General features: G+C 45.6%; 1 protein-coding gene across 5 annotated transcripts in view; it reads right to left on the reverse strand.

The window, feature by feature from the left end:
- The window catches only part of FLI1 (Fli-1 proto-oncogene, ETS transcription factor), a 114,216-nt gene that overhangs the window by 16,884 nt on the left and 77,528 nt on the right, over nucleotides 1-19,804 (reverse strand). For all 5 annotated transcript variants that reach the window (XM_014518846.2, XM_006021346.3, XM_006021348.3 and 2 more), the window contains one exon: nucleotides 9,970-10,038. In XM_014518846.2, the coding sequence (XP_014374332.1) occupies nucleotides 9,970-10,038 (69 nt within the window). The remainder of the gene's footprint in view (nucleotides 1-9,969; nucleotides 10,039-19,804) is intronic.

Consider the following 19,804-nt stretch of genomic DNA (forward strand, 5'->3'; position numbering starts at 1 on the left):
TCGTCCCACCCAAAATCCCCTCTCCCTGTCCCTGTTGCATTCTCCAAAACTGGGGGACAGGGAAGTTGCAGAGCCAGCCAGGTTGAGCAGGCGCTTGGTTCAGTTGAGGAGTAGACAGTGGCAACAGGGGGACTGGGCAGTTCCCCCTCTCTGCCTGGTCGCAGCACAGGGAAGGGGGATCCCTGTCCATCTCTGCTGCCCTTGTCCCCATCCCCAGCTGAGCCCAGCCCCTGCGCAGCAAGCAGGATTCGCTCTGGTGCTTCTCTGCCCTTGGGACAGTGGGAAAAGGCAGGAGGAAGGGGCAGGGAGGGGGCATTCCTTTGAGCAGGAAGGGAGGGAATATTTTCACCTGCTTTAGGCACTTTAAAAAGTCCCCAGAGACTCCTATGGTGTGGCCCAATCCGGGGGGGGGGGTGGCAGTTGTTGCACTGCACCCCCTCTGGATCTGCCCTGACCTGGACCCTTAAATTTAAACAAGCATTAACCATGCCACACAACTGACCGGACATCATGGTTATGAATAAGAAGGCAAGACCAATGCCACTTATCAATGTGGCCATCCTTCTAGCTGACAAATGTGTGGCACCATCAGAGAGAAACTAAGAAGGTCCCAGGACCTGGTTCCAGAAGTGAAAGCCATCTGGCACCTCAGGGAAGTGATAGCATACTGGCAACATTATCTGTGAAGGGAGCTTTATGAGTGTCAGTTGTGAGGGACACAAGGATGCTGGAAATGGAGTGAACTATCCCACTCATCAAAACAGTTGTGCTTCTCTGCAAAGCAAGGATTACTCAAGAATTACTCAAGGGGCAAGCAGGCATAGCTTGACACAACCTGCCAGCTTCTGTATGTACACTAACACTTGTTGGTCATCCTTGTCCTCCTTCTTCCCATAATTATCATAAAAAGACATGTAGCCCTTGCACTGCACTAAATCCACAGCCACTGTCATCTCACCTGCCATGTCATGGCCATTTTGAACTTCCCTCTGCCATCTAGGACAGAACAAAGACCCCCACCCTTCAGACATACAACCTCCAACTGCTTCTGCTAAACTAAAATTGCTTTTTTTTTTAGATTCATAGATTCTAGGGTCGGAAGGGACCTTGGTGCGCCATTTAGCCCGATCCCCTGCCCCTGGCAGGCAAGAAAAGGGTCACCAAGCCTGGGGTCATGTGATCCCAGCCAGGTGCCTGTCCAGTCTCCTCTAGAAGACCCCCAAGGATGGGGCGAGCACCACCTCCCTTGGAAGCCCATTGCAGATCCTGGCAACCCTGACCGTGAAGAATTTTTTTCTAATGTCCAGTCTAAAGTCATCAACACAGGAGATCAAACCTAGTTTTCTGATTCTGTCCAGTATGATGCAGTAGTTAGCTTACTAGCTTACTATCAGAGTACTGCAGAGTTAATCCATTTTAGAGGCTCATATCACAATCTTAGTATCTGAGCATCTCATAATCTTTAACATCTTTATCTTCACAATATCCCTGACGTGCTGTTACCCCCAGTTTACAAATGAGGAACTGATGCAGAGTGGAAGTGAAGGCCAGACATTTCAAGTTACTTCGGTGCCTAACTCCTACTGACTTTAGCTCCCACTGAAGCCTAGAAGCCTCTGATAGAGCAGGGAATTAAACACAATCCAAAGTTCATACTCTAGCTGCTGCAATACCATCCTGTTAGCATCTCAGCACAGTTAGGGGAGTGAAGGTTGTAGAGGGGTAGCCTTGTACCTGCAGCCTTATGCCGGTGACATAGACCAACTCTGTGAATCATTCACAGTCTGGATCCTAATCCAAATCCAGTTCTGAAATGAATGCTTGAGTTAAGCCCAGAAAGTAGAAGTTGCATATGAGTGAAAATACAATCCAGCATCTTCAGAAAGGGGTTGTTCAGGTTCTGCAGGGGGTAGGATGCTTGGGGCAGGTCTCATCCCTTCTGCAATGGGTCTCTCTTTCCTATTCACCTCTGCTCCCCTTTCTGTCTGGAGTTGACTCTTCTGGGTGTTACATGAGAGCTCTCACACCTGAGAAACCTACAGCCCTCGTTCAGCTCCAGCTCCCCAAGATGTGGCCCTGTCTGCCGGAGTTGGAATCACTCCTTGTTTGTTTTGGGCCCTAGGCGACGGCCACCAGTTGTGCGAGCTCGTCTAGGAAAACATCGCAGCTCCTTGCTGTGGTGGACCTTCCTAATTCATGTCTGCACTGCCCTGCGCAAAGCTTATGGAGACACATGATGAAGAACAGGGGGAAGCGCCGAAAAATGATTATGTTATTGCTTTAATATCAGCAAATGAACCCCTGCTGCACAGACTGCAGGGAAGGCTAAAATATATATCAAGAAAATCCCTCCCAAACTCAGCTTCACAGGAGCTGGAGTGACTTTTGTCATACATATACAAACACACAAAACACACAGGCACATGCACCCATCCCACACAAGCGCACACAGCAATATTTGCATGTGCAAAGTCACACATTCATGCATGTGATGAAAAAACAGATATACTGAAAAGCATGCAGCAGAAATACACTCAGAAATACACGTTCCCCAGCATCAAGAAACACACACAAGAAAATAAAGAGGGACACAGTCTCCAAGAGACATACATACATACAAGCACACACACACACGTACTCAAAAAAGACACACACAAGCACACCCACGGAGAAAAAAGTCAGACACAAACACAGATGTAAGAGAGAAAGGAAAAGAAACACGCCAACCCACAAATACACATATGTACACTGCGGCTGATGCTGTTTTTACAACATTTGCCCGTTTGCCTCATTATCAAGAAACAAATTTACTCTTGTCTTAGGAAACAGCCTGCCTGCTTCCAAGAGCTTTTCGAGGGAAAGCTCACATCCCAGCGACTGGGCAACCCACACACATGTGCAATAACATTGCATGCAGTGCACCCAAGGCAAAAAAAATAATAGCTCTTTTGCTGGGAGAAAAGGAAGGATAATGGTTACTTAGAAAGTGCTCCAGACAAGCTGTCAGGTTGAATTCAGAGAACTGGAGTCTAGCTCTGGGACAGCGCTGGCTCGGAGAGCTCCCCTGTGAGTTGGGTTTCCTGCCTGCTACAGCTTAAAGACAACGATTCTTTGTTTCCAGGTTTTTTTGGTGAAAAAACACACGGCTGCCTCCGAAGAGGGTCAGGGAGAAAGCAGACAAAACACGAACTCTGGAATTTCCAAGGAAAACAATTAAAAAACCCCCAGAAAACCAAGAGAACTAGCTACTGTCTCTCCTGAAAGCATAAATCCCTGGTTTGGCCATAGGATGATAATAACAAGCACCAAAAAAAGTCTCTTCTTTTGGTGCAACAAATAGAGCTAAAAATGGATAAGGGTTATTTCATCATCACCAGGAGAAGAAATGCCGCCAACAAATGTCCTGGCATGTAGAAACAATTAAGAGAGTGTAAAGCTGCAACTGCACTGTCTTTGACATGAAGAAAACCCATGTGGACTGATAATCTTCCATACCAAAATGTGTGTAATCATTAATCAACGCACTAGAAAGAGCATTTTGTTACCAGAGCTGATTGGTATTTTATAGGGGTTTTTTTTTAAAATGACAACAGAAATTTAATGGAGAACTTCATTTTTGTTTTTTTTTTAAAAATCTGCCAGCTATTTGACAAAAACTGAAAAAAAAAAAATTCCCCCATGGGTTTTCCCTCCCGCTTTTTCCTTTAATTCCGTTTTTCTCTCTCCCTGCTTCCCCAGTCCTCCTGAAGAGTACTGCTGAAAAGTTATTTTGAAAACAACTTTCAAAAGCTTTGAATCTAGAGATGTCACAGAAATGTCTACGAGTGGTTCTTTTAGAAAACTTAAAAATGAAGACGTTTACATTTTTTCAGGATTTACAAAAAAAACTTAGAAATAAGGATTTGGCTTTAGTGCTCAGCTGCACCCATCACATTATCTTTCATCGACCCTCATGAATGCATGCATGCGTATGCTCATGCAAACGCAAACAGATACAAAACACAAGCATGCACACACACACACTGGTCACAATTTTTAAGCTTGACTGCCTGAAGTTAAACACTGAGATCCATATTTGGATGTCCAAATAGAAACTATGAATTACTCCTTTGAACTCCCAGTGAGCGTTTAATCTGCTTTCCCCCTAACAGAAACAGCCAGGTCTTTGCATGTTAGGTGCCTAAATGGACTCAGGACCCTCAACTTAGGCACTCAGCTTAGCCATTCGTATTAATAGATCATACTTCCTTAGTGTGGGATGAGGTGGAGTACAGGGAGAATAAGGCTGGCAAGGAGCAAGCAGTGATGGAGAAGGGTAAAGATGCTTGCTAAACCCGGTGATTTAACACATTATATTAACATGACATCCCATTTCCCCCTAGAAATGAACATTCAGACCCCTCCATAGAGTCACCCATCCAAATCCTCGCACACATTACTTTCTACAGCCCTACCAACACCATCAACACCTTTACTCACTCACCCTACACACTACTCCATGAACACCCACCCTGCTTTGTATCAGCAAACACTACCAAACACTATATATGTACTATCATATCCTCCACACATACACACATACTCTACATATACACATGAAGACACAAAATCTCACACGCAGACACAAGGTGCTTCTAGCCATTTAGTAACAAAGGGCTGAGTCTGACAAGGGGCTGAGCACACTGGTCTAATCCGACACAGCATGTAGGCTGACATGTATAGTAGTTAAGCAAGTCAGTAGCCAAACTGGCTTCAGTAGGAAGACACAAGTGCTTAAATTAAAGCCTAGGCTTCAGTGTTTTGTTGGACTTGGGCCAGAGTGCTCAGCAACATACAGGATCAAGCCTTTAAGCCTTCAAATCTTAAATATATATGCACAAACTTTATGTTTCCCCATGGAAAACTGTGGAAATGGTAGAGCATTGCCAGGCATTTTCTGCAGAGCATTTCGAATCTCCCTGGATGCGCGCAGAGAATGCAGTCACAGAGTCTTCTCGCTCTCCGATACCTACGGTCTATCCACCACCACGAGACAGTCAAGTCATGGAAAATGAAACAGACCTTTCCCCCAATGGAAAGCAGTAGATGGGCACAAATCGTTCCAATTAGCAACAAGCGTAACCTCATTTCATTTACCAGAAAACCGTTCTTTGGCCAAAAATTCCTGATGATTCTCATTAGTGCAATTTTTTTCTCAGCGGCAGCTGAAGATAATTTGTACCAATGACGCTTAATACTGTTCTTCTGAGAGATTATGAAGTTCAGAAGCAGAGAAACTCAGGCAGTTCTCTGAGTCCTTTGGGTGCTAGAAAGAATTCTACTTAAATGCTCAAAGCATGAAATGAATATGCCTTGAGCTTCAGCCTTCCAAGTCTCCTTTATCCGCTACTACCATAGAAACAGTATAAAGCAGACCTGTGAAAGACTGATTCAGGGAGGCACTTAAGCATGTGCTTATCTACGTGCTCTTCTGGAGTGAGTCTAAGACAGAGGACAGATGCAAGTGATCCACTTATCCTGATGGAAAATTGACTATTCTCTGTTGCTAGTTAATAAATAAAGCCCTCTTCAAAGGGTTTGCTTTTGTAAGAGGTATGTCTTACAGAGGGTGCCCAGGCTGTCAACAGGGCAAGGATCCCAGAATATGTCTGCTCAACAAAATGAAGGTGCGGCTGTAGGCATGCATACCTAGCTAGCTTTCATTTAGCTAGTGTGGACAAAAATTGCAGCAAATACATGATGATAGCTTCAGTGCAGGCAAACATCTGGCAGGTAAACCTTCTGGGAACCTGGATACATACTCCCATTGCTTGTCCTTGCTGGAATCTGTGTAGTATCCAGCCTAGCTCGATTATACTTAGAATAGGAAAATCTGCCTGTGCTATAATCGTGCCTTCATTTAGCTATGCAGACATACTGACAGATACAGACTGTATAAAATATTGTGTGAGAATATGTAATGGGTATGTGTCTTGCATTTCACCTTGAATGGAGATATGCTTTATGCCTGGGCATTAAGACCATGCAAAGAAATGAACAGTAGGTGAAAGCAGAGACGTTACCAGTGTCTTTCTTCTCTTTGACTTTTCTTATCTTATTGTATCACTGCTAGTGCATGAGAAGAACCCTAAGGTGACAGTGACTAGAAGAACCTGAATGAGTCTATTTTAATCTTCCAGGGGGACATACATGCAGGAAGGTAAAGAAGAGGCTCACCAGGAGAGAAAACAAGAGCTATTTTAAAACCTATTTCATGTTTAATTATCTGAGACATTAAATGAAGGAGGAAAAATCTATTTTACATAAACAAAAATCTTGACTTTTAACCTGAGAGTTTCCCTCCCAAAGAAACATCATCAGTTTGAAATCTAGTCCATTAAAAATGAACAACCAGGGAGCAAGAGAAGTCTTGTTCCAAAGGCACTAGTTCAAGGCTTGGTAAATATGAGTTCAGTTCTCATTTCTACCGTAAATTTCTTGAATGATCTTTAACGTGACACTTATCCTCCCTGTGCTCCACTTCTCCACTGATATATCATATTCCCTTCATTTCCCTTCTGTATTTAGACTGTAAACTCTTATACCATGGGATCACACAGTAATTAGCACAATAAAACAGGGCCCTAAAAATCTGTCTAGAGTAGCAGTTCTCAACTGGGGATCCACTGCCTCCTGGGAAGCTGCAAGCAGGTTTCAGAGGGTCCGCCCGACCCAGCCCAGCATGGCACGGCATGGCATAGGGAGGGGTCGCCTCAGCCCCCTGGGGCGGAAGTCAGTCTCAAGGAAGGGGTGGGGGCAGACCCACCCTCACAGCCTCCATCTTGTGGCTGGCACTATGGGCAGGCGTGCAAGCCACTGTGCTGCTGCTATGCAGGTGAGTGAGGCCCTGGGGCACCCCACTGTCGAGTCTTGCCTGCTGCACCCAGCGCTGGGACTGGGGCACAGGTGGGCTGTGGAGTTTTTACAGCATGCTAGGGAGAGCCTCAGGAAAAAAAAAAAAGGTTGACAACCCCTGGTCTAGAGTATGGTAGAATGGGATTTCAAAATGGATTAGGTTTGCCCAATTAATTCCATGAGTGGATACTCTTATTCCAGATTGAGAATGCTTTACTCCTATTTTGTTCTTATTGTGGAATAAGAATGGCTACACATGGGCCTATTCAGAAGGAGCTATTGTGACATAACTCTTCATGTAGGCAAGCCTGCAGCTGAGGTTCTTAGGTACAGCATTAATGCAATGATGAAAGTGCCATGAGGTACTATCTTGCCAATATCTATGGCCATGTTACCACATTTTCCTAGTGAAAAATAAACGGTTTTATATTCCTTGTATTTTATGAAAGACTCACAGAAGCAACAGGTGAAACTGACTGTGATGAAACTCACTGCATGCATTGCTCCAAGGCTAGGGACAGACATTACACATAAACCAGTTTAAATGATCAGAAACTGGTTTAAACCTGTAACAGAACAGACATTCAGTGCACATAAACCAATTTGAAAATGGCTGAAACCGGTTTGAGATAAACCTGGTTGAATGTAGTATCAGACTTGACTGATTTGGGCAAACCGGTTTATGCAATGTCTGTCCCAGACCCACGCTCTCTGGGCTGGGCAGGGCTCTCTGTTCCTGGCTGGAGCTCCAGCAGAGATAGCAGGCACCTGGTTTCCCCTTGCCCCCCTCCTCCCCTCTCCCACAGCACAGACCCTAGCCAGCATGTGGTATGCTAGCTAATGCTGAGAGGTGTCTGTGTAAGGCAAACAGAACAAAGGCACACAGGGACAGCTTTTGCTTAGGGCAGGGGTGAGCAATTATTTTGGGCGAAGGGCCGCTTACTGAGTTTTGGCAAGCCATTGAGGGCCACATGACAGGCAGCCAGGGGCAGATTATTAATTTTCAAAATTTTTAGGGGCCCTGCAGGCCAGATAGAATGGCCTGGTGGGCTGCATTCGGCTCGCGGGCTGCATTTTGCCCATGCCTGGCTTAGGACCTTTTGGAGCTAATCAACAGGTCAGCTGGTAATGTCATTCCATTCCTTCCTTAGAAAAAGTTGTTTAAGAAGAGCTTGAACTAATGAGAGTGGCTTTTGTTTTGTTGATGGGCTGATAAATGCTGTGTCATCAACTCCCTGCTGGGCTGGTCAGGAGCAGCAAGTCAGGGGCAGCAGGGTGGGGGGGGGGAGGGGCGGGGAGACTCCTCCCTAATCAGAGCATCCTTTCAGGGCCTGGCCATGACATCCCTCAGTTCAGCAGTATGGAAGGGAAGGGAGGACTGCTTTAGCAACTCCCGGCACTGCAGGCATGTGCCTCAGTCCAGAGAGGATGTCTGTGTGGTTACAAACTGGTTTAGCCTACCAAGGTTAGACTAACCTGCAAAGATTGAATCAATTCAGGCTCAGGCTTTTTGAATGGCTGTCCCTAGCCCAATAGTGTAACTAAGGGCACTTGGGGAAAGGGGGTGCAAAAGTAGCAGCTGCTGCCACTGCCCTCTTGGCCATTATGATGCCAGCGCCAGCACCAGCATCTGGGCTGCAGCTGCCAGCCTGTATGCCACCACCTCCCAGGGCACAGAGCTGTCCAGTGACATCTCTGTATTAGCCTGTCAAATGAACTAAAGAAACCCATTGGGAATGGAAAAAAAAATCGCTTCTTTTTCCATTGTAGTAACTTTAGGTGTAACTTGCAATGAGAGCAGGTAAAAAGAAATGCAGAAACATGTGAATTTTATATGGAGGGGCTCCCTTGAACAAACTTGTTCAAATCCATGCTTGTTTTTATATTTTATTTTTAGCAACACCACCTGGCCTGAGACAGAAAGAGCACAGTCCTGGATGTGAGTGTATGTTTATGAGGGAGTAGCTGGGGACCGTGTGCTTATGGGTTTGCCTTATTCATACAGAACCTTTCAGTATTTTTAATAGATGACTGCTGGACTACAAAAGCCTGATTGGCTTTGTCTTTGTAATGGACTATGTTTTATTAACTGATGACTGGCTCATATAGAGGCAGCAGAAAAGACAGGGTGTCAGGAACAGGCAGCTCAAGTGGATGGCTATATTTTGGACAAAAGCAGCACCTGCAAAAAGCAGCATTAATCCTATCTATCTCTGTGTCCAGGGACCAGGGCAGATGTCTGTGGTTAAATGTACCATGGTGCAATCAGAAAGCAGCCTGTGCTGAAGTGCTGACTCAGAGAGCAGAGCTCTCAGCCGAGCGGAGTCCATTCTGCATTGGCAAGTCATTGAACCTGTGATCTCGGCTTGCTATAGTCAGGCAGGGAAATAGGGCGTCTGCTTCTCTGTGCCACGGCTTAAATAAAATGCATTTCCCTTCCCCCACTGTCCTCTGAAGTAAACACCCGTGGTTATGCAATAAGGTCTTACTGCTCTGAAAATAATAGAAATGCTTATGTGGCAAACAAAGAGAATGCTGCCTAATGGTCAGAACAAAGACTTGGGAGGCAGAACAATTAGCTCTTGGGCTAATTATCTAGTGGTTAAGGGGAAAGGGAGACAGGACTTCTGAGTTCTATTCCTGGGCACTGGAGGGAAGTGGCTGGTAGTTACAGATCACGTTTTTCTCTGCCATATCTTCTTCCTCTGGATAAGGGGTGCACGTATTTGTTAACAAAGCCGGTGTTGCCAACTCCCCAAATATTCTTGTGAATTCTGATATATTTTCTGTTTTTATTAAAATCTCCAAATTAGGTGACAACATAAGAGACAACAAATTCAGAGGCCCTGGAAGAATGTATAGGGGAGTCTGTGTTTCTGTAGACCCAGGCCCCTCAGTCCCTATTCAAGGAAATGCTCACAACCAACCAATTCATTTTTAAAGTTCAAATGGGAAGTGGTTTCTTTCCATTCCTGAACTGAACCCCTTAAGGATTTGAAAGGGGGAGAGAGAGGGAAAGAGAAACAGAGAGAAAGAGGAATGGGGAGAGAGAGAAAGAGGCAGAGGTACACTAACCTTCTTTGGTGGTAAGCCGAGAGGAGGCCTCTGTGTGGGCTGGAGTGTTGTAGACCAGCAATGAGCTACCTGCAAGGACAAGAAAGGACATTATTGTAATATTAATTCAGTTTATTCTAGGGAGAAGGGAAGGGAGGTATGGGTAAGAGGCTGTTATCACCAGGAAGTAAGGATCCCATTCTCTAAAGAGCTTGGCATGTTGGTTGCTCAGTAGTGCTGAGCTCTTTTGAAAATCTGGTGGTTGTGTTACACTAGGTGCTGTTGGGTGCTAAGAATTGACAGATGAGCCCCTCACTTAGGTATCTAAATGAAAGCTAAGCTCTTTGGGAAATCAGGCCCTAAGACTCTAGGAAAACCTCTAGGAAAACAACAAACAATCTGGTCTCATATCAGTTTGTGTATGGAATTGTTCCTAGTGGGTGACAGGGCTTACCGGCTCTGCTACTAACACTGCCACACTACTCCTTTTTGTGGCTAGGTTTTCCCCTCTAAAAAATTGGGGTAGTAATTAGGGGTGGCTCAAAACAGATTCTCACTTGCAGTGTTCTGGTGCTTCTGGTTTGTTTGCCTGGTAGAAAAACTTACCTAGAGTCATGTGTACAGACATTTGAACACTGCAGGCATCAAAAGTGGAAAGCCTGCAGTGCTGACACTGCAGCTGGGGTGGGGGAAGAGGGGGAAGGGTCGGGGGAACCGTGCACACATTTTGGTGTCTCCCTTAGTCTGCCTGGTGACAGATGCTCCCTGCTGGAGCAGCAGAGTTCAGCAAGAAACACACTATGTCCCTGGAGAAGTGAGCGGCGGGATGTTGAAGGATTATGTTCTCTTCTGGGAGAAGCCACAGAATGTACAGATTTGTTTTCCCAGGAGAAAAACTCCTGGGAGTGATTTAAACCTGGTTGTTCCCATGTTAGTTTTCTCTTGGAGCAGCCACTTTTATTGTGGAAGAAAAAGCCTGAATATCTGTACACTCATGATTTATCCTGGGAGAACAGCAACTCCCAAAGGCGAACCTGAATGTCTCTACAAGGCCCAGGTATACAAAAATGTGGCGGCGGGGGTGTGTGGAGGCGGTTAACATTGTGTTCCCAAGCATTGATCAATTAACCCGCACAATCCTCCAGAGAGGCATTGTAGTTTAAGGCATTTGGTGATGATAAAACTGAGGCAAGGTGAGACTATGCTGTCTGCCAATGGTCATATATCAAATCAGTGTCAAAATGAGGACCCAAATGCAGGTGTCCTGCATCCTTGTCCTGCTTTTAACTGCAAGTTTATTCCCTCCAGTGTAAACATGAAAAACACAGCCCATAAATCAATGTCCTGTTGAATATCTTACTGTCTTAATGAGACTTTCATATTGACTTAAATACTGCATGCATGCATGCAGATACATACACATGGACAAACACTGCCTTTTGCCCAAATTCTTTGGTGTTATTCCTCTTGAAGAAAGGGGACTGGGACTCAGGAGACTGAGGATTTAGTCCCTACTCTGTGACCAACACTGGGCATGCAACTTAGGAAGGATACTATTGTAATATTAATATATTAATATTAATTCAGGGGTGAGCAACCTTTCAGCAAGAACAAGCAGCAAAGCTTGGTGGAAAGAAGGGTGGAAAACACCATAGCTGATTCCACTGTCACTGAATTGCTGATAAATGTCCCATATCTGTGGGCTAGATAAAATTCCTCAGTCCGCTGGATCTGGCCTATGGGCCATAGACTGCCCACCCCTGTCTTAGAACAAAGTCTTCAAAACTATTCAGTGAGCAATGAGGGCCACCAAGCAGACTGTGTTTCCACTATGGATGGGGTTAGTGGTACAGACAGACCAGACTTTGCCACATTTATGCCAAGCTATTTTGTTCTTGAACTAGCTCCTTTAATTTCAGCATAGATTACTGCAAGTAAGGCACTGCTCCCCATAAGGGGGTACTAAATTAGCTTCTTTAAACCTGATCTGTTGCACAGATTTTCTTCAGTGACCATTAAAACAAAAGTTTTCTGTATGTGGCATAACTAGTTGAGTGGATGAGGGTTCAGGGAATTTCCTTGCTGGCTTGGCTTAGCTATTAACCTGCTGCATAATTTAGGGCAGTTCTATTATTCTATTTTTCCTCTTGATATTGTAAGCTCTTTGCACCTGGAACTGTCTCTTTAAAAAGATCCCAAGAAGCCCTGGGTCTTTTCCTGGCTTTGCCACAGCCCTGCATAATGCTCTTGAGCACGTCACATCACTTATCTGTGTCTTGTGCAAAATTGGGTATAAAGACACTCACCCCTTTTGCAAAGTGTTTTGAGTTGTACTGATGAAAAGTACTAGATAAGAGCTATAATGTACAGCACCTATATACATTATAGGGTCAGGTCGTTTGCTACATTTGGGATCAGGAAGGAATTTTACCCCATGGTTAAAGAAGGGACTTAAAGAATGGGCTGTAGGGGGTTTTGCCTTCCTCTATGGTGGGGAGCGCGGTCTTCTTCCTTGGATCTCCTGTGTGTATTTTAACAAACTACTTCCTATCCTTGCAGTGGCAGGCACTGACAGTGCCCTTACTTCTCAGCTTCACCTCTGGCCAGTTAGGGTGTTTTCAGGCATTGTGCATAAAAGGGTTTCAGGTCCGGCAGCTGCACAAAAGAGTTGTTTGTGCAGTTTTGTTTGGAATAGGCTAGACAGACACTCGTCCAGGATGGTATAGTCAGAGACGATCCTGCCCTGAGCAGGGGGTTGGACTAGATGACCTCCTGAGGTCCTTTCCAACCCTACTTTTCTATGGCTATGATTCTTTCTCTCTCTTCTTCCTCTGCGTGTGTGTGTGTATGTTAAGAACACACAACAGAAGCTGCTGAAACTGCAATAATAAAAATAGGCTAGGAAGAGGCTCTTAGTTTATCCACAGCAGATTGCTCCCCTTTTTTTTAGCAGTGATAGAGGCATTTCCAGCTTAACACAAATATTAGACATGATACAAGCTGCAAAATCCAAATCTGAGCGTTCCAAAGTTAACAGCCAGGTTTGGGGGCTGACAGTTGCCCAAGGCTGACTGGGTCCCAAAATCCCCCACTCTGGAAGTGTTGTGTTGCATTTTTAGTTCAGATCTTTTTTTTCTTCAAGTCCTTTCTCTAAGCAAATCTCTTGGAGCCGTAAGTGCATTACAGGCCATGATAAAAAGCACATGACAGACGGAAGGATTTATGTTTCAAGCCGTTGACATTTTAGGGTTCCCTAGTGGGAACACCACTCTTTAAGCATTTTGCTCTGGTCCCTCTGTGAATTCCAGTGGAAACAGGAGAAGGGGCCCCAGGAGCTCTTGAAAGCCAGCATGTAATACACATTTCATGGCTGTCTAGTTACAGGTATTTACCCTGCGCACTCTTTGGGGGTCATTTTTCAGTGCATCTCTTTGAAGAAGTTTCCACTCCAAAGGCTGGGGGTGACATTCTTAACAGGACCAGGGGCTGTTTGTGGTGATGGCTGATGTCATGAAATGGAGCCAGGAGACTTCCTGCTTGGGTGGAAATGCCCAAGATGTGTTCGAACAAAATCTTCCCACTACTCATGTGTATGCATCCCTTTATTCTGGGGGCTTGTCATATATATGTAGGTCCAAGAATACAGCTATACCTTAGCAGCCAGCAAACACCTTGGCAGAGAATTCTGTAATGTGCATGGCTTCTGTCCCCAGCTCGGTATCTGGAGTATGTATAGCCTTGTCCTGGTTTCTCTTGCATGCAGTCAAGCACTGACTCTGATTAGGGTCTCCTGAGCATGGCAGCAGGCAGCATCTACCTCTCTTTGTTCCAATGATCCAGACCCCAGTGGACCTCACCTTGCCCCTAAAAGCATTGCCACAGTGGCATGTGAATGCGTCTCACATTCCCGCTAGGAGAAATGCAAGCTCAAATAGTTGAATGCAGAGAGCACTAGCCACTAGGGATGCTGGCACAGATCAGCCCTGTGTGTCACAGATTTTTTCCCCCATCCCAAACACTGATAAACCCAGCCTGTGCCTAAAGCCTTTAGATATTAACAGAAAGGCCACTAGCAGCTTGAAAACATCATCTCTTCTGTCATGACTAGGTGATGAATGCTACTGGACACAGCACAGCAGGGAAGTTTGGAGAGCCCTGGATGGATAGCTGAGCAAATTGAGGGGAACAGAACAACTTGAAACAAGGCGCAGTCACTGCAATGAGGGGTGCAAGAGAAACACCACAAGGGATCAGACTGGTGGCCTCTGGCTGCTGTCTGAGAAATGCTATTGCTTTGTCCCCCTTGTTTAAATCTATATGTGCTGGTTTCTGGTTCCAATATTTGTTTCACAGCTATCAGGGGTGAACTCCCCTGCACCACCACTGCCACCACCAGCCTTTCATTTTCAGGTTTATTTGAATAAATCCCGAATACAAAGCACAGCCTAGCTTGCCCCAGCCAGACAGGGAAGTGCTGGGGAATTCAGAAACAGCTTCCTATGACTAAACAGGCTGCAAATGCTGGTTGTTCAGATTGGCGGAGTGAGGGGAAAAAATAGCATTGAATAAGATTGTAAGACCAACCTACAGCTACTTGATGCTCAAAAATGCAGGCTAAGCCACTGAAAAGGACGGAGCCTCCTCCAGTTTAATTGCTAAATATTCTCACCTTTGCCCGACAGTCTGAGGTTTCTGGTGGGAACACCACAGAAAAGGAAATGTGTTTCCTATTAAGGTTTTAAATGAAGAGGGCCCAATCTTGCAGCCCTTGCTTCATTCATCCTCCAGCAAAATTCTCATCATGACAGAGTGTTGTATTATCATCGTACGCCTTCGCTCGAGTCAAAAGAACTTAGACAAAGCCAGTGTTTTATAAAGATTTGGGCCGTAGACAGGACTAGAGTACTGTGCTGTAATTCCCAAATACTCCATCTTATCAGAAGAAATGTACAGTGTTTGGGGTGTTTTCTGATATAGAATTACTTTGACAAGGGGATATGGAGAGGGAATGACAGAGGGAGCTTTCATTACAGATCCATCCCTTAAAAGAGAGCTTATTTTACAGAGCTGCTATGGCAGGAGACCCCAATCCCATGATCTTAGAGTTCATTTAACCTGAAATGCATTTGTAGCTGTCTTCCCAAGAGTGTGTTCTAGCTCATTTTCTTGCCAATACAGCCCCCTGACTTCCTGAAGGCTGTGGGTGCCCCCTGATCAATTTACAGGATTGGGGTTCTGCTGATTTTAGAACCAAAGTTTTGTTTGGCTTTATTATAGTGATCAAAACCACAGACGGTTCATCAGCCTCTAAACCTTAAACACGGTCCGATTCTCTTCTTTTCGCCCGTTTGCAGAAACCACGCACAACCTGCCCCAGTGACGACAGAGGAAAGGATGGGAGGTGACAGTTCAGGCTTCTTTTGAAGTTCATCCCAAACATAGCATGAAAACATCCAAATCTTACTTCCCACAGCTGGCTGGCCATAGAGAGAGGCTTTACCAGGCAGGCTGTGCCTGAGAGAGATACCAGCACAGTGGTCAGCCCAGTTTGGAGACTGACGGGAGAACGCATGGGGAGTGCAAAAGGGTTGGGGTGATGATAGGTTAAGTCTAATCTTTATCATTCCAGGAAGCGGCTGCAAGAAATGCTTGAGGGTAATGATCTCTTAGGGGGAATGAGTGGTCTGTGTCCCAGGAAAACCAGCGAGGGATGGAGAAGGCTTAGAGAAATAGGGAGGGATGAGCCACTTCAGATATCAGCTTACAGTACAAAGCAGTGATCAAGGTCTGCAAGCTCCTAAAGCTCAAAGGATTTGGTTTAGTCCAGGAGCCAACTGACCAGTTCAGGTCTAGATCCAGGCTCTCCCCAACGAAGGAGTTGTTGCGATGTGGGTTTAGTTTAGGCCCATCTGACTCAAGACAAAACTAGAACTTTTCTGAAGTCTGATGGATGTTGCCTATTCATGCCTACCTCTAATTTTTGGCCCTCTGGGTGCTTTCCTGGTCTGGGAACAGATGTGTTGATATATGACACTGCATAGGCTCTCCCATTATACTTTCAACCTGACCAGACCCAGGAAGCAATGACAAATTTTCAAGAAAATCTGTTCTCAAGCACAGGTGGATCTGAATTTGTCAAAGAGGTTTGGAGAGCTTGGATTAGCTTTGTCTACCTCACCAAAAACAACCCCGATCCTGGGATTCTCCCATCACCCTGAAACAGCCTCCCCACCTGTAGAGGCCAGACACCTTGGGTGGGACGGGACTCCCTCAAAGTGCTCTTCTGAGCTCTCTTCTGCCTGGGTCTCAGCAGGATGGAGACCGCTCTGTAACTCTCTTCCCACTATGAACGGTCAGATCTACATCAGCCTGTAATTTTCCAACTCCCCAAGGGTCTCCTATATTTTGGTGCCATCATGTCCTCCGCCTCCATCAGTAACAGAGCCATCGCCTCTGAAACAAATAAGCCCAGAAAAGGAAAAACCGACCATCTCCCCTGACTCTTGAGCTCAGAGGCTCAGCACTAAACATCCGCTGGAAATCAGTCTGGAAAAACAATAAACTCCCTTCGAAGGCGTTACTCCACCAGGGAGTTACCCAGCAATCCAGAAACCAGACTGTCATTAGGCGGACACAGGAACAGCTGTGCAGAAAGGAATTCTCTCCAGAAGCCTGCCCGACCTACACGCAGACAGGAGCCTGCCTAACAAGAGCAGTGCTCGCAGGACTTGTTAGAACAGTTCAAAGGGGCTGGACGGAGCGAAAGCTCCAGTTGTAAAATCAGAGTTGGAGTCTAGGGATCAGGTTCTGCTCTCCGTTCCACCCTGTACATCTGAAGGAACTCATACCCGGGATCCAACAAAGTCACTCTGGGTTTGTGGCAGTGTAACTGGGATGAAACCATCTAGTTCAGCGGTGCTTAACCTTTTGGCTTTCCAGGCCACATGAGTGACACAGAGCTGGTCTGCAGGCCAGATCAGATCCTGTGCTGCCCCTGTGCCTTGGGATCTAGCCCCACAACTCTATGCCACCTTTGCATGCCCGGATTTGGCTCTGGGGCCTCACATCACCTCCACCCAGCTCTGCACGCCAGGATTGGGGCCCCATAGGCCAGATTACATGTAACTGGGAGCCATATTTAATCTGTGGGCCAGGGATTGAGCACTTCTGATCTTGTCTGTTCTTGCCGCAGACTATGATATTGTTGTGATGATTATGCACTTGTATTGCAGTGGCTCTGAAAGGCTGCAGCTGAAATTAAAGTCCCGTTGGGCTAGCCCCATGCAAAACTCATATTTAGGGAGTCACTACCTCAAAGAGTTTGCAGTCTCAATAGACACGAAAGATATAGGAAGAGAGGCAGGGAGGAGAAATTGTATCCCCATTATGCAGAGCAGAAAACGAAGGCACAGAGAAATAAAGGCTGCTTACAGATGCCAACCTCCCCCGACCCAAACCCACTCCCCCAGCAGATCCCATGTAAGCTCAGCATGCCCCCACTCCAAACCCAGTGCATGCCCAGAAGAGGCATCACGTTAGTTTGACCTGGCTCGCCCAATGTCTGCATAGATTGGGCACTTCAATGGGGCTTTTTGATGCGTTTATTTAAGAGCTGACCAAGAAACTCCATTGAAGCTCCTAATCTATACAGACGTTGAAGAGCCAGGTCAAACTAACAAGCTTCCTCTTCCAGTATAGCGCCATGTTTTGTTTTGTTGCACCCAAAGTGATTTATTTCAGGATCATTCAGAAGTCTTTAGAAGAGGTATCATCCCAGCTCCCTCACAACCCAGTTCTTCAGTACAGTAACCTAAGTCAAGAACAAAATTCCTCTAATTTTGTTGCTACTCTAGTATACATTTCTCAAGTGGTGAGACTCCTATTGTTTCCCCTTTAAGATGACTGTATAGTCAGATACCTGTTCCATCCATGCTGAATAGCCATCCTCTGGGTCTATAGAGATCACCCACTGGTACTTGTAGCCAAGCACACACACAATCACAGTATACTGCACAGAGGACATATTTCTAAACAACTGTGAATTCCCTGCTTGCACAAAGTGCCAGGTAGCTGCCTGTGGAGCAAGATGTGGTCTATCTACAGAGCAGGAGGGCAAGCTTCCCTCCTTCCACAACATGACTCAAAAATGGGACCTGCGCTTTCACTCTCTAACCATACACCGCCCCAAACTCACCCAGTCTTGCCAAAAAAGTTTGGGAAGCTCCTAGAGACCCACCCAAATTGCAACCCAGCAAGCTGTGCTCAGTATGGAGTCCAATGAAGATCTAAGCAGAGCTGCTGCTTTACAGCATAACCCCGTGCATAAAAGTGCAACTCCTGCTAAAATCAGGTGCATTGTCACCCCCACCCCCCGATACACCAGGACTGAAGTCAGCCAACACAGCCTTATAAGCAAGACTCAAGGATTCGTGCAGGGGGCAGAGCTGCAGCTTCCCATCACTCAGTCTCCATCTCCACAGTGTGCCCTTCATGGATGAAAATGTTCCTCGTTTGGAATCAGGTCAGAGGAATGAAACCTCCCTGCCCATTTTGACAATTCAACAGCAAATAGCAATTCAGAAGCCAGCCTAGTTCTTTTATGCTCATTTTCCATTTACATCCCAGCTTTATGAACAAGAGCACTCAAAAAAAGGGGGAATGTTCCATTTGCATATTTATCTCAGGAGAGTTTTAAATCATTTATGGCTGTAAAATGTGCAATTTGCACTGCTTCTGCAAGCCAGGCTCTGTTTGCACACCCAAGTGGCAGCAGTTTCACTAAAGCTGCTTTTTTAAGCAGCTTTAGTGAAATTATTTTTAATTTCCTTTAAAAAGGCATGACTGTGTAGAGCTCCAGAGCAATTTGTCTGTTCATTTGTGACACCTTTGGGATGAGCTGTAGACCAAGAGCTGGTTGCTGATGAAATCTGAAAATGATTTGGGATAAATCTGAGAATTTTGTAATCGTCTGTGGGATTTGTAGAAGCTCCCACTAACGATGTGCTTCTGCTCCCATAGGTTCAACTCCCATTGATTTCAATGGTGGCAGAGTTCGACCAATGTTAAGCGCTTTTGAAAATGCCACTCTACATATTGTACTGCATTGCCTGACGGCATAATTGCATTAGCCACATATGAGATGTCAATCACCCTCTCTGTAGTATATACGAGTTATAAACCACTGATTCTCTAGGTAGAAGAGTGCACCGTTCTCTCTCCCACACCACACCTTCTCCCAGTCTTTCTTTCCTCAGATCCCATGAAATGGTTCCAGTTGAAGATATTAACTCTAGTCTACACGGTGGAAGGAAGGAGAAGAATTAAGGAATGCAAAGCATGAAGCAGACTAGTAAACTAGTGAGTCAAGAGCATGCCAGATCTAAGATACCATCTTACAGGCTATGAGCCCAATCTTATTCCACACGTAGTCAGACAGAGCTTGTTTCTCAATGGTCTCCTCAGCTTGCTCTAGAAGCTATGTAGATGTAGCCATTTTCTACTATTACCATCACAACTGAACACATCACAGTGCAATTAACCTTATCGTTCCTCTGTAAGGAAGGAAAAAAATGGCTTTTGCTTAGCAGAAGGCACAGAGAGACAAAGACCTCGATCAAGGTCACACATAGGAAGCTCCTGAACCCAGCTCTCCCATGTTCATTGCTTAGCCACTGAACTATTGTTTCTCTCTGGTGTGAGGCTGCAGCTCCTTTCCAGGTAGAGCCAAGCAGGCTTTCCATGATCCTGGCCTTAGGAGCTTGCTAGAGCAAAAGGGGCTATTAATACCTTCCCTGGTATTGTGCTGGGACAGTAGGACAAAGAGGTTTAACAAAACCCTGCTACCTTTGAACACAAG

This window comes from Alligator sinensis, unplaced genomic scaffold (genome assembly GCF_000455745.1).
Source record: "Alligator sinensis unplaced genomic scaffold, ASM45574v1 scaffold760_1, whole genome shotgun sequence".
NCBI lineage: Eukaryota > Metazoa > Chordata > Crocodylia > Alligatoridae > Alligator > Alligator sinensis.